A 16,438-nucleotide genomic window follows, 5' to 3' on the forward strand; every position below is an offset into this window, starting at 1 on the left:
AATGTAGATTCCTTGTTCTCAGTCCCAGGGATTCTGAATTAGGTCTGAGGTGGGATTCAGGAACCTGCATTTTAAACATATTCCTGATTCTAATCCAGGTGGTTCACAAAGCAAACACCAGCAAATATTGACTTGGAAGAAAAAAATTAAAGCACTTCCCAAGGAGTGCCTGCAGGTCTGAGTAGCCCTTTACTACTAGGAGATAGTAGGATGTCAGAGGGGAGAGATGTAGGTAGAAGATACCAGAAGGGGAAATTGGGGGAGGATGTCAGGAAGAGACATAGGGTACCTGCCTCTCATCTCCTGCCATAAGGAAAGATTCGATAATAAATCCTAATTATAAGTCTTCAGGCCACAGCCATATCATGATATGTAAAGGTCTGAAGGACACTTCAATTGATCTCATTCCCATTTTTGCCAAGAGTTGGTCCTGCCCTTTCAATGGACATAGACTGAGCTGTGTAGACACAGCTTTTTGCAGTAACCTGCATCAGTTCCATACATTGCACAGTTGAGATGGAAGGCTTACAGGTGATCCTGTCTCTGCTGCAAATTACACAGCCCAGTTTTGTTAGATTGTCCTTGGTTTGGATTATCTGTGCCAATTCTTATGGTTAATCAAAAGGAAACTTCCAGTCACATGTTTGCAACAGATGCCTATATTCTTCTAACAAGTAAGTTCATTTGTCATTGAATTTTTTTATGTTGATTTTTTTTTTGAGAGGGAGGAGGGGCAGAGAGAGAGGGGGACAGAGCATCTGAAACAGGCTCTGTGCTGACAGCAGAAAGCCCAATGTAGGGCTCAGACTCATGAACCTTGAACTCATGAACCAGGAGATCATGACCTGAGAGGAAACCAAAGTCAGATGCTTAATTGACTAAGCCACCCAGGTGTCCCTGACATTTGGTTTTAACTAAAATATTAAGAATTTGTACTTCTGTGCAGTCAGACACAAGTCTTCTCTCTTCTTCTCTAGGTAGACTGTGTGTCACTCCACGGATCTTATTTGAAGGTTGTACGGTAACAAATGGGATGAAAGTGCTACCCTGGGCCTGGGCACTGGGATGTGCTGTCCTGATTTCCCTTCAGGATCGAAGGCCTTATTTCTGTGGCTGTCAGCAGACACATTCCAGTATTAATTAGACCTTTTTCAAGGACTGCCTTTGCAGAAGTCACTTTGCCCAATATCTCCTTTTCCAAAAGTGGCCTGCAAACTATGACTGGTCCGTGCAGGCCTCTAGGTCCGTCCTCTCACCTCAACTGGGAGTAATTCCAGCCTGAGAACTTCTCATAGAGTCAGTCTAGGGGTCACCAGGCCTACATCACAGTCCTGCACAATGCTACTTTCTTCCCTTGCTTTCCACATGTATTGATCCTGAGAACATTCCCCAAGAGACCTGCTGTACATCTCTGCCTCAGAGACTGCTTCCCAGGAACCCACTTGGCATAGGCTCCCATCTTGGCCTGGAGCATTAACATTTACTTATTCTTATTTTTCTTGCTTCTTCGTACATAGTCTGTCTTCCCAAGCCACTGAAAATCGCAAGATTGAAGGCTGGTGTCTCAGGTGCATTTAATTATTCTTGAAAAATTCTAAGGGCTGGAATCATATTGTTATTTTTCTTTGCATCTATGGTTGTCTTTATACTGTTTCTTCTGTCACTAAATTATGAGCTCCTTAAGGAAAGCAACTGTGTCCTATATATCTTTGTATCTCCTACTATTTGATGAAAGAGTACAAAATATTTTTGTACCATGTTATAAATAGGTGATTCTCCCCTTCCCCCAAGTATACCTCTCTTCTAATGAACTGAAGTCTATTCATGTCAACGCTGATTTTATCATGGATTTTGACTGGGATGCAGCCATTCCTTTCCTCTGTTAACATGGCTGTTTTTTCTTCCCTAAGGATACAGCCTTGCCATTGTCCCAAGTCAACTGTGTCTTGCCACTTTAAAAAATTTTTGACTTCTTAAAAAAAATTAATTCTCATATTATTAGAGCAACTCCAAGCTATAAAGTTATTATTTTCTCTCTCTTTTGTCTTTATTATTATTATTATTTTAAAATATTTATTTACTTTTGAGAGAGAGAGAGTGCAAGCAGGGGAGGAGCACAGAGAGAGAGAGAGAGAGAGGGAGACACAGAATCCGAAGCAGGCTCCAGGCTCTGAGCTGTCAGCACAGAGCTCAACACAGGGCTCAAGCTCACAAACTGTGAGATCATGACCTGAGCTGAAGTTGGACACTCAACCAACTGAGCCACCCAGGCGCCCCTAGTCTTTCATTTACTCATCATATAGTTGGTGGGTATCTGCTCTCTGCAAAGTGTTGGTAAATCTCATGTAAAAAGAATATCAGACCAAGTCAGGACCTCCTGCTGTACATTCCCAATGCCTTACAGGGCTTCTTGGTAGCCCTGATCACAACTGAAATTAAATGATGTATTTAATTTTTCTCATTAGTTCTCTGTTTTTCCTTATAAAATGTAAGTATCAGGAAAGTAGGTACCATGTTCCATCTTTTTCATGCTATTTCCCAAGCATACCCATCTGCATTTAAAGGGAATTGGGTAGAGGAGAATATACTATCAAAGGAAGCTGAGAAATGGTGGCCACAAAAGAAAGAAGAGAGCTAGTAGATGTGGGTCCTGGAAGCCCGAGAAAAGAGATGGTGTGAATTTTGTTACATGTTGCTAGATCTTTAAGTTGAGGACTGAGTCCATAAGTGAGCATGGAGCACTGTTCAACAGAGGAGCCCAATCATTTGCCTTCTCTATGCCTGCACCCAACAGGGGAGCACAGAAAAGTCATTCCGATCATTTGATTATCAACCACCCTCAATACTTCCTGGAAGCACTGCTAGTTTTCTCTAGTAAGCTTGCTCTCCAGCAGCCTCATTTCACACTTTTTCTGTTGTCCAAACTTTTTGTTCCTTCTTCCCCTTCTTCAGAGAGAAAGTCTACAGCCACTGGACCAGTTTTTCCTCATCTTCTCCTATGACCTAATCAATCAAACTTCTTGGACCTGTACCACCCTCTCCCTCTTGAGAAATTGTCCTTACATCTATGCAAGGCCAGTCTGTCCATCTATGTTCTAGATCCTACTTCCTCTGTCTTCTGAGAGATCATATATACGCAGTCAATTGCTTTCACTTTGCTGTATCTTCAACCTCTCTCTGTTAGATCATTTCCACATGTATTCAAAGATGGTCTAGTGTCTCTCATCCTCAAACAATAAGAAACAAAAATACTTCCTCCTTTGACCTCCCCATCCCAGTCATTGCCTTTTCTCTACCCCCATTAGTCAAATCCTTTTATACACACACTGTCTTCAATTACTCATCTCCCATTTACTCATTCAAAAAAATAAGTTTTATTGAGATATACTTGACATGACATATAACTCATTTAAAGTATATAATTCAATGATTTCTAGTATATTCAAAGAATTGTGCCACCATCACCACAATTAGATTTAGAACATTTTCATCACTCAGGACCCATTAGTAGTCACTCTCCATTTCCCCCTCAATCCCTATCCCCACCTTCAGTCCAAGGCTGATCAGACTAATCTTGTCTCTGTCTTTATAGACTGTCGCTTATTCTGGACAGTTCATGTAAATGGACTTGTATAATATGTGGTCTTTTGTGACTGGCTTCTTTCAGTTAGCATACTGTTCCTAGGAGTTGTCTATGTTGTAGCATGTACCAGCACTTTACTTCTTTTTATTGCCCAAAAATATCCCACTGTACGGCTATATTACATGTTATTTATGCCTTGATCAGTTGATAGACATTTGGGTTGTTTCCATTTTTGGGCTTTTATGAATAATGCTGCTATGAGCATCTGTTTATAGATTATTGTATGGGTACATGTTTTCATTTCTCCTAGATACATACCTAGGAGTGGAATTGCAGGATCATGTAACTTGATGTTTAACCTTTTGAAGAACTGACAGACTGTTTTCCAAAGCAGCTGTACCCTTTTACAATTCTACCAGTGGCGGATGAGAGCTTCAGTTCTCTGTATCTTCATCAGCACTTGTTATCTGTCTTTCTGATTGTAGCCATCCTGCTGGTTGTAAAGTGGCATCTCATCGTGGCTACTGTTTGAATTTCCCTGATGGCTAAAGATGAGCATCTTTTCATGTGCTTATTGCCATTTGTAAATCTTTTCTGGAGAAAAGTATATTCAGATACTTTACCCATTTTTGAATTGGCTTGTCTTTTGATTATTGAATTAATTAGAATTCTTTATATATTCTAGATATAAAGTCCCTTATCAGATATATGATTTGCAAATATTTTCTTCCATTCCATGGGTTGTCTTCTCATGTTCTTGATACTGTCCTTTGAAGCACAATTTTTTTTTAATATTGATGAACTCCAATTTATCTATTTTTTTGTTCCTTGAATTCTGATGTCATATCTAAGAACGCATTGCCATATTCAAGAGCATGAAGCTATGTCCCTATATATTTTTCTAAGAGTTTCAGTTTTATCTTTTCCATTTAAGTCTTTGATCTATTTGGGGTTAATTTTTTTATAAGGTGAGAGAGAGATAGGAGTTCCATTTCATTCTTTTGAATGTGAATATCCAGTTTTCCTTACTATTTGCTGAAAGACTATTCTTTCCCCATTAAATTATCTTGGCATCTTTATCCAAAGTCAATGAACCATAAATGTGGACTTGCAATTTTATTCCAGTTTTTTAAAGTTTATTTATTTATGTTTTAGTAATCTTTACATCCAGCGTGGGACCCAGACTTACAACCCCAAGATCAAGAGTCGCATGCTCTTCCAAGTGATCCAGTCAGGCACTCCTAGTCAATTTTGACAGTACTACATTGTCTTGATTACTATACCTCTGCATAAGTTTTGAAATTGGGAAGTATAAGTCCTCCAACTTTGTTCTCTTTTTCATTTCATTTTGGCTCTCTTGGATTCTTTGAATTTCCATATGAATTTTAGGATAAATTTTTCACTTTTTACGAAGAAGTCAGCCAGAATTTTAAAGAGATTGAGGTAATAGTGCCTTAGCAATATTAAGTCTTTTGGTCCCATGAGCATGGAATATGTTTTCATTTTAGGTCATCTTGAACTTCTTTCAACTATATTTTGTAGTTTTAAGAGTATAAGTTTTTCACTTCTTTTGTTAAATGTTTCCCAAAGTATTTTATGTATTCTTTTGGATGCTATTATAAATGGAATTGATTTCTTAATTTAATTTCTGGGTTGCTCAATGATACTGTACTGAAATACAATTGATTTTTGTATATTGATCTTGTATCCTATGAATGTGTTTATTACTTGTAATTGTTTTTTTTAATGGTTTCGGTAGAATTTTATATGTACAAGATCATGTCCTCTGCAAATAGAGATAGTTTTAATTCCTCTTTCCAATCTGGATGCCTTTTATTTCATTTTCTTGCCTACTTGCCCTGATTAGAACCTCCAGTACAATGTTGAATAGAGGTGGTGACAGTGGACATTCTCATCTGACTCCTGATCATATGAGGAAAGCATCCAGCATTTCACCATTAATTATGTTGTTTGCGGGTTTTTCATAGATGCTCTATTAGGGTGAGGAAATTCCCTTCTGTTCTTGGTTTTTTAGTGTTTTTTTGTTTGTTTGTTTTCATTCCATGAAGGGATGTTAAATTTTGTCAAATATTTTTTTTCTGCATTCATTGAAATAATCATGTGGCTTTTGCCCTTTTTCCTATTGATATGGGTATTATATTAATGGTTTTCAGATTTTAAACCACTTTTGCATTCTTGGGATAAATCATGGTATACAATTCTTTTTGTATGTTGTTGAGTTCTGTTTGCCAGTATTTTGTTGAGGATTTATGCATCTACATTATGAGAAATATTGGTCTGTAGTTTTCTTTCATTATAATGCCTTTGTTTGGTTTCAATATCAAGGTAATACTGGCCTCACAGAATGAATTAGGAAGTGTTCTCTCCTCTTCTGTTTTTCCATTTACTCTCTAACCCACACAGTCTGGCCACTAAAGCACATCTTGTTAAGCCCATCAATGACCTCCATGTTGCCAAGTCCAGCAAACACTTAAGTTTCAGATCTTGTCAAATCAAGCCCGTCAGCCACATTTGGCAAGTTGAGCTTTCTCTCTTGGCAGATATACTCTCTTTTCTTGACTTTACATGCTTGGTTACACTTCTACCTCTTTGGCCGCCTAGTCTCAGTCTCCTTTGCTGGTTCATTCTTCTCTGGTCAAACTGAGTGTTTAGGTCTTAAGACTTGGGCCTGAACCCCTTTCTTTCTGTTCTACACATACTCTAGACTATCTAATCCATTACTACAACTCTCAGTTATTTAGAGGCCTTTACGTCTAACTGCCTAGTCCACATCTCACATGATTGACTAATCCGTAACAAGTTCCAGTCTGAATGCTTGATTGTCTCTTCCAAATCTGTATCTCCATTAACTTAGCTATGCATATCAGAAACCTGGGGTCTTAATTAACATCTCATTTTCTCCCTTATCTCCTTTAAGTCTCTCCTTACCAGTGAGGAGTCCCACCTCCTGGTTAAAAATCTATGTATGATTTTTCAGGCCTGACCAAAGGTTTTACCTGGCAGACTTCATGGGGGAAGGATGCACTCCCACATCAGACTTGATTCATAGCCAGTGCACTGAAGTCTCTAAAGGGAATTTTAGTCAAAGACTCAGGTCCCCTGGCCCATCATGCTCTTCACTTGTTTGCATTCCTAGCCCTGGAACCTTCATTTCTAGGCCTCTTTATCTGCGGCCTTGGGATGATATCCTCTTCATGTACCTCTGCTGAGGTTGGGGGTGGAGGAGGGGGAACTTTCTGAAGACACTTTTACTCACTCTGACTCTCACTCAGTCCTTTTCCACTACTAGCTTTTCTCCCCCCCTTACCCTTGATCCCAGAGTCCACAAAACTGAGGAAGCTTTTGTTCAGGGCCCTCTGATCCTTTTGACCCTCAACCAGTGTGCCATTTCATAAGGAAAAATGGAACAAGAGGAGTTGGTGCTTCCTCCCACTTTAGGCTCTTGCTTACATCTGACAGTAAGTGATGAAAGGCTTAACTCTTTCATTTTTGGCTTGTTGCTTGAATCAACTACTCAGGCACCCGACAGCTCAGCTCCTTCTCTCCAGCTCAGCTGTGTTCCTGACAATCACATCCTATTCAGTCTATCTCCAAATTAGATCTTCAATACATCTATTCTCCAATCCCCTTTCTGATACCTAACCCAACTCACCACTATCCCTGGGTCAACTACTGATGTGGCCTTATAACTGATCTCCAGGATTTCTCTCTTACTCCCTTCTAAGCTATTTGCCATAAAGAAGTCAGAATGACCCTTAAAATTTTGTAAATCATTATCACATCACTGCTTAAGATCCTTTTATAGCTTCCATTTATAGTTAGAATTAGGTAACTCTTTACCCCTAGGACACCTTGAATTATCTTGCCTCTGCATGAGTTGACCTCTGCCAACCTCTCCAGAATGTCTTGTTCCTTTCTCCCTTACTCACTGTGCTCTTGCCACATTGCCTTTCCTAGATAGTAGCAGTCACCTCTTTCCCTCCTCAAAGCCTTCAGACACATGGCTAGTGGCATGCTGGGAGTGATGGTGGGGAAGCAGTCACCCTCAACAGGTAACAGTATTTTATCACGGACGTTGTTTAGAATTGTCAGTGCATGTGCACGGTAAGTCAAAAGCAGATTAACCTGTAGTTGGTTTTATTATTTCTTTTCAGTTCTATTCAAACAATATATTCCCTTATTGCCGGTACACCCAGTGCTGACCAGGCCTATAGGCTTCTTTTCAGCTTGCCTCCTTGGTACACCGCTGCACCATGCACCTGTGAATGGATATCTCATCCCTCACTTTCTATCTTGATAACGCTTACTCATCTCTTGGACTAGAGTTTAAATACAACATACTCAGGAATGCCTTCCTTGACTCACAAATTTAAATTAGATTTCTTACTGATAACAACATTTTGTTAAAGTAGTACTTATCAAAAATTGTAATTATATATTAATTTGGGTATCATTCTCGAATGCGAACTTCATTAGGCACTGTGGCTTTCATCTTTCATGTTCATGGCTGTAATCTCAGCAGTGAGCTTGGCACACAGTAGGTGTTCAATACAAATTTGTGGGACTGAATGAATGAATGATTTGTGGAAGTGGAGATCAGGCATGCATTGTCATAGAAGTAAAGGAGAGACAGAGAAAATGAAAGCAAGGTGAAGAGGTATAGACAATTCTTTTGAACTGTCTGTTGGGGAGTGGTGAAAGACATGGGTGTTTTCAGGAGGCATAAGCGGGGATGAAGGTGTCCTACTATTTTTAAGATTTTATTTTAAGACATGAGCATGTTTGACTGCTAATGAAGAAGGATCCAGTAGAGTGGTGTGCATTGAAATTACTTAGAAGACTTGTTAAAACAGATTGCAGAGCTGCACTTCTAGGATTTCTGATATAGCTGTTTGGGGCTATGGCTGATAATTTGCATTTCTAGCAAGCTGCAGGGAATGCTGATCCTGCCAGAATGGGGATCACACATTGAGAAACACTTAGATACAGGTTGGAGGAGGATGAATGTGGGGCTCTGGAGTCCAAGGGTGGGGGAGAATTTGCCTTAGGGTAGAAGGAGGAACACCATTGTACAGGATGGAGGAAAAAAGATGGGTGCAGACCCAAGTAGGTTTAAAGGTTAGGGACCAGGAAATTGTCAAAACTTCCCCTCTGATAGATCCTGTTTTCATTATGAGTAGGAATTGAGGTCATTTCAGGAGAATCAGGAAGGAGAATCGGGGGTAGGATAAGAAGTTAGAGGAGGATAGAGAGGTTGGTAGTGTCACTGTGGTGAGCAAGTGAGCAGCATGACAAAAGACTATAGCATTGCAACCAGTGTTAAAGGCTTAGGTGAGGTTTGCAGTCATACATCCGTGTTAGTACCAATCTGCTCTGTTAAACCATTGAAGTTAGTGGTAAAAAAAAAACTGTATCAGCTGAATAAGGTTCAAGGGCAATCCTCAGGCTATTTTAGAGGTTAGTATCTTAAAAATATCTCAAACTAACTAAACATGACTGTCCAGCTGTATAAAACACACAATTAAGAGGTACTTAGGATGGCAAAGAATTGCCTCTAAACAAACCCAGAGAGATTTCTATATATCTCCTTGTTCCTGAAAATTTATAGTGATAGGTATTTTATTGCATCTTTCACTGCCAGTGTGTTTGTATATGTAGTAATATTAAATTTAAATTTTGCTCACTTACAATCAACTTTTTTTTTAAAAAAAGGAAGCATCATTTTACATTGAGATACTAAAAACTTCCATTAAGAAAGATGATATACAGAAGCACAAATCTTTATTCCACTCACTCCTCCCTATTCTATCCACTTGTTGCTCCTGTGGAAAGAGCCATCAGCTTGCTCAGATTTCACCCTCTGACACATCATTTTGAGTTATGTTGGCCACCAGGAACTAAAAGTAACAAGAAAGGAAGAAAACTGGAACTGTAATTTAGCACTTTACAAATATACGTGCACTACTGGTTGTGGTAAAGGTCAGGAGAGCTGGAATCTAGCAGGCTGTGAAGCAGAAGCAGAAGCAGCTTCTGCACTATCGGAAGACTGGGGTGGCACAGGGGGTGAAAAGCCCCAAGCACCACTACACCCAGGCTTCCATCTGGGAAATAATAATTGCATAAGAGACAGAGGATGGTAAAGGGCTTTTCACAGAACCTCAAGAATACAGTGAAATACATGTTAATGCTGTTGGTGTTGGTTCAGGTACTTTTAATAAGGACATCTATGAGAGATAGAAATGGAAAGAGAAGACAATGCAAATGATAGGACATCTGACTCAAGAATCTAAGGAGCATAGGGATTATAAATACATCCACCTACATACAGATATTCAGATTCAGATAGAGAAGGTTAATGACTAAGCAGTTATTAAACAATGAAACACTTTCATGCTGGTTGGTGAATAACTGCCATCCTGAGCTCCCTGAGGGCCCCTTGCTGTGCCAGTCTCTCCTGCATCTTTTCCCTCATCCCACCTCCTCACATTCCAGCAGCTGTGGGGTTAATACCAGCACTGGGCCTTTGGGATTCCTAACCTCCATGCTAAAGTCTCTACTTGGATTGGTCAATAGCACATAACATATTAGTGGTTAAATGTCTTAATATCACCTATGTATATGGATCTATGTGGCACAGGATTATCTGCATGCTATGAATTGTCTGATGAAGAATTATCTGCAACAGGATCATTTGGGATACTTGTCAAAAATGCAGATGCTTACTTCTTGATATGTCTCTGGAGGCAGGGAAAATAAAAGCGAAAGTGAACTATTGGGACCTCATCAAGATAAAAATCTTTTGCACAGCAAAGGAAATAATCAACAAAGCTAAAAGGCAACCAATGGAATGGAAGATGATATTTGCAAATGGCATACTCGATAAAGGGTTAGTATTTAAAATTTATAAAGAACTTACCAAACTCAACACCCAAAAAACAAATAACCCAGTGAAGAAACTAGCAGAAGACATGAATAGAGACTTTTCCAAAGAAAATATCCAGATGACTAACAGACACATGAAAAGATGCTCAACATCACTCATCATCAGGGAAATACAAATCAAAACCACAATGAGATACCACCTCACACATGTCAGAATGGCTAAAATGGACTATTCAGGAAACAACAAATCTTGGTGAAGATGTGGAGAAAGGGGAACCCTTTTGCACTGTTGGTGGGAATGCAAACTGGTGCAGCCACTCTGGAAAACAGTATGGAGATTCCTCAAAAGATTAAAAATAGAACTACCCTAGGATCCAGCAATTGCACTACTAGGAATTTATCTAAAGGATACAAAAATGCTGATTCGAAGGGGGCACATGCACCCCGATGTTTATAGCAGCAGTATCAACAATAGCCAAATTATGGAAAGAGCCCAAATGTCCATTGACTAATGAATGGATAAAGAAGATGTGGTATTTATATACAATAGAATACTACTCGGTGATGAAAAAGAATGAAATCTTGCCATTTGCAACAGTGTGGATGGAACTAGAGAGTATTATGCTAAGTGAAATAAGTCAGTCAGAGAAAGACAGATGTCATATGGTTTCACTCATATGTGGAATTTAAAACACACAACAGATGAACATAGGGGAAGGGAATGAAAAATATGATAAAAACAGAGAAGGAACCAAACCATAAGAGACTCTTAAATACAGAGAACAAACTGAGGGTTGCTGGAGGGGAGGTGGACAGGGGGATGGGCTAAATGCGTGATGGGCATTAAGGAGGGCAGTTGTTGGGATGAGCACTGAGTGCCACATGTAGGAGATGAATCACTGGGTTCTACTCCTGAAGCCAAGACTACATGGTATGTTAACTAGCTTGAGTTTAAATTTAAAAAATGCAGATCCTTGGATCCCAGACACTGGACTCACTGCCTCTCTGAGAGAGGGGCCAGGATATGTATTTGTACCTATGCCATAGGTGATTCTAGAATATCATATCAAATATAGTCTTGCATTTTCCAGCATAGAGCAAATCTGTACTGTATTACATCTAGAGGCCAAGTTCTTTGAAGGCAGGGTCCTAAGTCCTAACACTCTTGGTATTCACTGCTATGCCTGGCTTAGTGCTGTTGACAGACAATAAAGAGAAGTGGTCATTGATTCAGAAGTGCATACTGAAAAGATAAGTTATATTTGATGATGATACATGTTGATGGTGATGGCTAATCATGGTGAGTGCTTACCATGTGCCAGATAGTATAATTGCCTTAGATGCATCATCTAATTGGATCTCAATAACTCTAAAAGGTACTGTTATGATCTCCACTTTATGGTGAAGAAACTGAGACTCAAGATCTCATCGTTGAAAAGGAAAAGGACCCCAGTCTTGGTCTGTCTGACTTCAAAGCCTATATTCTCTTTTATTCACTAAACCATACTGGTTCTTAGATTACAAAACAATTCTACAGATAACTTATAAATCACATTCTTTGGAATTCATCTCTTCAATGTGCTTTTGCTTCAAATTTATTTGTTGCATTTTGTTAAATATATGAAGGAGAGGGGCACGAAGATGAGATAGTAGGAGCAATACTCTGACTTGCAGGAACCAAGGTGAAGGACATTGAATATAGAAAGTAAAAGGTATATATAAATATTCTTCAGTATTTAGGAGCTATTGGAAAACTTTTAGCTAAATAAAAATAAAATAAGTACTAAATGAGAAAAAAGTTGGAACATTGCAGCTGTCAGATTTTGAAGTTCTAGCTAGAAATTGAGTAATAAGGAAAGGGAATCAAGATGAGAACTCATTGTTGAGAAATAATGAGGGCAACAGCGATTTTAGAAAGGTCATCAAGGAGCTAGCTGATGCCTGGACTTGACAATGGGCAAGACAAGCAGTCTGGACATGGAGAAATTAAGGCAGCTTATAAGAGGGGGGTGGACTGAAAGTAGATATAAAGAATGAGTTTTATGCACATTTAGGTTTGTTTTGACGTATTCTGCCCGGAAGCTGGGATTAATGAGCATACGGAGTGTTATAATTTCATTCTGGTTAAAGCATCCTTATGCACTGAGCTTAGTGAAGAAGGGCTAATTAACATCTTTTGAACACAGGAGGGAAAAAAAGAGTATACATCAGAATTGTCTTTTCAAGGCAAAACAAACACAAAATCAAAATCTGGATAAATGGAATCAGAGTGCTTATTCAAACTTCAATATTTCAATCCTGGTGCTTGTCTTTAGATACAGATAACTTTCTAATCATGCTTGATTCATTCATGACATATGGAGAAGCCTAGATTTTGTTCTTACTGGGATCTGGGCAAAATCCCCACTTCTCATCTCTTTCATATCGGCTTGTTGTGGCACACCACAGTAAGTTGTCTTCCCGCCCTTCCCGGGTGCATTCATGATGCCACTGATGGTTATACTGGAAGGGAAACATGCACGGTGTTCCATGGGCATTCCCTTTGATTGTATACAAATCTAGGAGAAAGATAAAGACAAAGTCAAATAAGTATTACGTCAGTTTTATCTTTGGAAACTGTCATATGGTGAATACACTTTTTTATCGACTGAAAACTTACAATGGGTGAGGCCCTTGCTATATCACTGAGAACACTCAGGACCTGCTGTCTAGTGTATGTAAAAGTACAAGGGTTCAGAGAGCATGCTGATAAGTGGCTTGTTTACATAATTATCTACTTGTTTATTTACTGTGCTGCCCCTGCGACAGTAGCACACGTATTTGTTAATGGATGAGAAAGAAAATTAAATGGAGATTTACTTCTTAACTTAAGAAAAATGTTTATTTTGAGAGAGAGCCAGCGAGAGAGCACATGAGCTAGAGAGGGGCAGGGAGAGAATCCCAAGCAGGCTCAACACTCCGCGCAGAGCCCGACCTGGGGCTCAATCCCACAATAATGAGATCATGACCTGACCCAAAATCGATAGTCAGATGCTCAATCGACTGAGCCGCCCTGAGTTTTACTTTACAATACCTTCCACTCCCCAAATACATCAGAGATCAGCATCTGAACCTCAGGAGTTTTATAGGCATCTATTACTTTTTTTCATTCAATAGATATTTACTGAGCATTTAATGTGCCCAGCGCTGGGGATGTACTAATGAGCAAACCTGTAGATGTTCCCTTTCATATGAAGCTTCTGTTCTACTAGGGAGAGACAAAGAGAAAGCAAATACACAAGTAAACACATAATTTCAGGTAGCAGTAAGTGTCATGAAGAAAAACAAAGCACGGTAGGAAGACAGAATGACTGTGTGTGTGTTTGAAGGGTGGAGGGGCCCTATTTTGGATAGGGTTGTGAGTAAAGACCTCTCTGAGTAAGAACTGGGGGAGGTGGGGGTGCAGGTCTTTGCAGAAGAGTTGTTCTGGTGGGAGGAACAGCAGATACAAAGGGCCTGTAACGAGAACATGTGTGGGGCAAATGGAAAGAGCAAGGAGGTGCAAGAGGAAGTGCAACTGGGGAAGTACTGGAGTGTCAGCTCACAAATGGCCAGCTCTGCCACATTATGGATTTTGGCCTTTACCCTGAGGGTAGTGGGCAGTCACCAAGTGAGTTTTGAATGGGAAAATGACATGATCAGATTTCCATTTTTAAAGACTAACTCAGGGTGCAGGGTAGCAAACAGAACCTACATGGCAAGAAGGGAAAATGGGATGACTAGCTAGGAGACCTCTATCATAGTCAAGGAGAGAGGAGTGTGAAGAGGTGGCCTGTTGGCTGCCTTCTCAGAGTATTACAATAATCGGGCATCCTTGGCCTTAAGCATGACTCAGCAGGGGCTTTCAATGGTGAGGGGGATAAGGACTGCCTTCGATTAAGTTAACAGGTCCTGGAGTGGAAGGGCCAGCTGTGGAGATTCCCACTCCTTCCCCACAATTGGCAGGGGCTAGACCAAGAGCACCCCACATCATTGGCCCTAGAAGTTTGGGGTGTTGAGGAATTACAGGTGTTTCAGGACACATCCCCTTGTTTCAGTCCTCTGAATTCTGCTCAGTCTTCACTTGAGTGCATAGGAATGTGAGTATCTGCCTAAAAAATTAACACAAAGCAAAATATTAAGTTCTTCCTTAGGACTGTAGACTATTCAGAGTGCTGGCATGCAGCACTTGCTTATCGTAGTGAGTCCTGCTAATAGCCTGCTCTTGGCTCTGTCTCTCTTTATTCTTTTCTTGTAGGTACAGGAGAAAGTCCTGCTTTGGATCGTAGGAGTTCCTTGCTCTCCTTCCTAGAGTTGGGGCATCCTTGGCCTTAAGCATGACTCAACAGGATATGCTCTTGTTAAGGCATAATTCTACAGAGCACCAAGAGGTCAGGAGCCAAATCTGTCTTGTTGGCTTTTATAAATTAAATGCCCAGCCCTACACCCGAGAAACAGTCACTGCTCAATAAATATGTGATGGATGGATGAATGAATGAGGATGGATGGATGAATGAATGAATGTTCTACAGAACAGAATCTAAGAGACAGGTTTGCAGTTTCAGAATTTATGCCATTTTATGTTTTGTTTTTTTTTTTCTGCTTAACATGTCAAGTATTATAGAGCTACAGAGGATGAAAGCCCCCACTCCTGAAACCATTCTTCCCACCGCTTGACACTTGCCAATTGTTCCTGACAGTCGTGTGTGGTTTATCTTTCAATGCCTTGTACATGACCATCACATGGATGCCAGGCAGGCATGAGGAGGCATTGAGGTGCTCTGTAGACATACTCATACCTGGGGCTGAGTTTGTACAATAATAGAAACCGTGGCAGGAGAGGTTCTTCTATTCATCCTGACAAGTCTTTACTTCACAGACTTTATCTTCCACCTTTATTTTCTCTTTGTCTCCTATACTTCTGTTCTTTCGTCCCCTTTCCATTGAGTTATTTAAGTGTTTTCTCCTCTAAAACCTTTAAATTCTGAGTTTGCTTCATTAGCTGAATTTAGCAAGTTCATTCTAAGATTCCAATAATCCTTTTATGATAAGCAAGTAGCAACTAAAATGTATTTAGCAGAAGTCCCTTGAGGCGCTGGGTGCTGTCATATAATTTACAAATCTTTACTTAGGGATAATCTTTCTAAGTATGTGATTTCATAAGTAGTTTCATTTAAATTATTTTTTACCTTTGTGCAGATATTCACAAATGCTTCCACCACCTGACATGTAGGAAATCCACTTATGAAGATATTTCCATGAGGCCACAAGCACGTTGTTGTGATTCACCTGGACCGTGTACTGGAGAGGGCCGGTGATCATGTTCCTGTTACAGCGCCATCTCAAGGAAACGTGAGTGGAATCACACTCATATATGCTTAGTAGCTGCTCTGGATTCGATAAATTCAGACCCAGGCAACCACTGCCTCCTATGTTAAAAAGGCGGTGGTTTGAAACCCACTTCCACAGCATGTGCTTGTTTGCTGGTTTGCAGTTCTCCAGGGTCAGTGCAGATTTGCCTGCTTGAATGCATTTCTTGAGGCTCTCACTCTGGATAACGAATATTCCTTTATCTGAAACAACAAAATAGGAAACGTGGCATGGAACTTTCATTTATCATTAACTAGTGTCATGAGGATCCTGGTGTGCATGTCTAAGATGTTGTATGTGACAATTTACAGCCATTTTGAACAGATCTGAGGTGATGGATGGGTCCACCAGAAGGGCTTTATTTGCACAAAACAGAAGCGTTTCTTAGGAAATATAAATGGACTTGTTGGAACTAATGAGAAAGTGATCTAAGACCTCCATGGCCAGTAGCAAAGGCTGCTTATCAATCCACAGGGGAGAGGTACTATGGTGAAGGAACTCACCACAACTGGCGAGAGAGCAAGGATTGGTAATAATACTCAGGGCTAAATGGGAGGGACATTG

At 40.0% G+C, this 16,438-nt stretch overlaps 1 protein-coding gene across 3 annotated transcripts in view; it reads right to left on the bottom strand.

The window, feature by feature from the left end:
- The window catches only part of PLA2R1 (phospholipase A2 receptor 1), a 129,531-nt gene that overhangs the window by 96,104 nt on the left and 16,989 nt on the right, over positions 1–16,438 (bottom strand). For all 3 annotated transcript variants that reach the window (XM_040475154.1, XM_040475155.1, XM_040475156.1), the window contains exons 2-3: positions 15,694–16,077; positions 12,871–13,044 (exon numbers count right to left, since the gene is read on the bottom strand). In XM_040475154.1, coding sequence (XP_040331088.1) covers positions 12,871–13,044; positions 15,694–16,077 — 558 coding nt within the window. The remainder of the gene's footprint in view (positions 1–12,870; positions 13,045–15,693; positions 16,078–16,438) is intronic.

This window comes from Herpailurus yagouaroundi, unplaced genomic scaffold, assembly GCF_014898765.1.
Source record: "Herpailurus yagouaroundi ecotype Mexico unplaced genomic scaffold, PumYag 140, whole genome shotgun sequence".
NCBI lineage: Eukaryota > Metazoa > Chordata > Mammalia > Carnivora > Felidae > Herpailurus > Herpailurus yagouaroundi.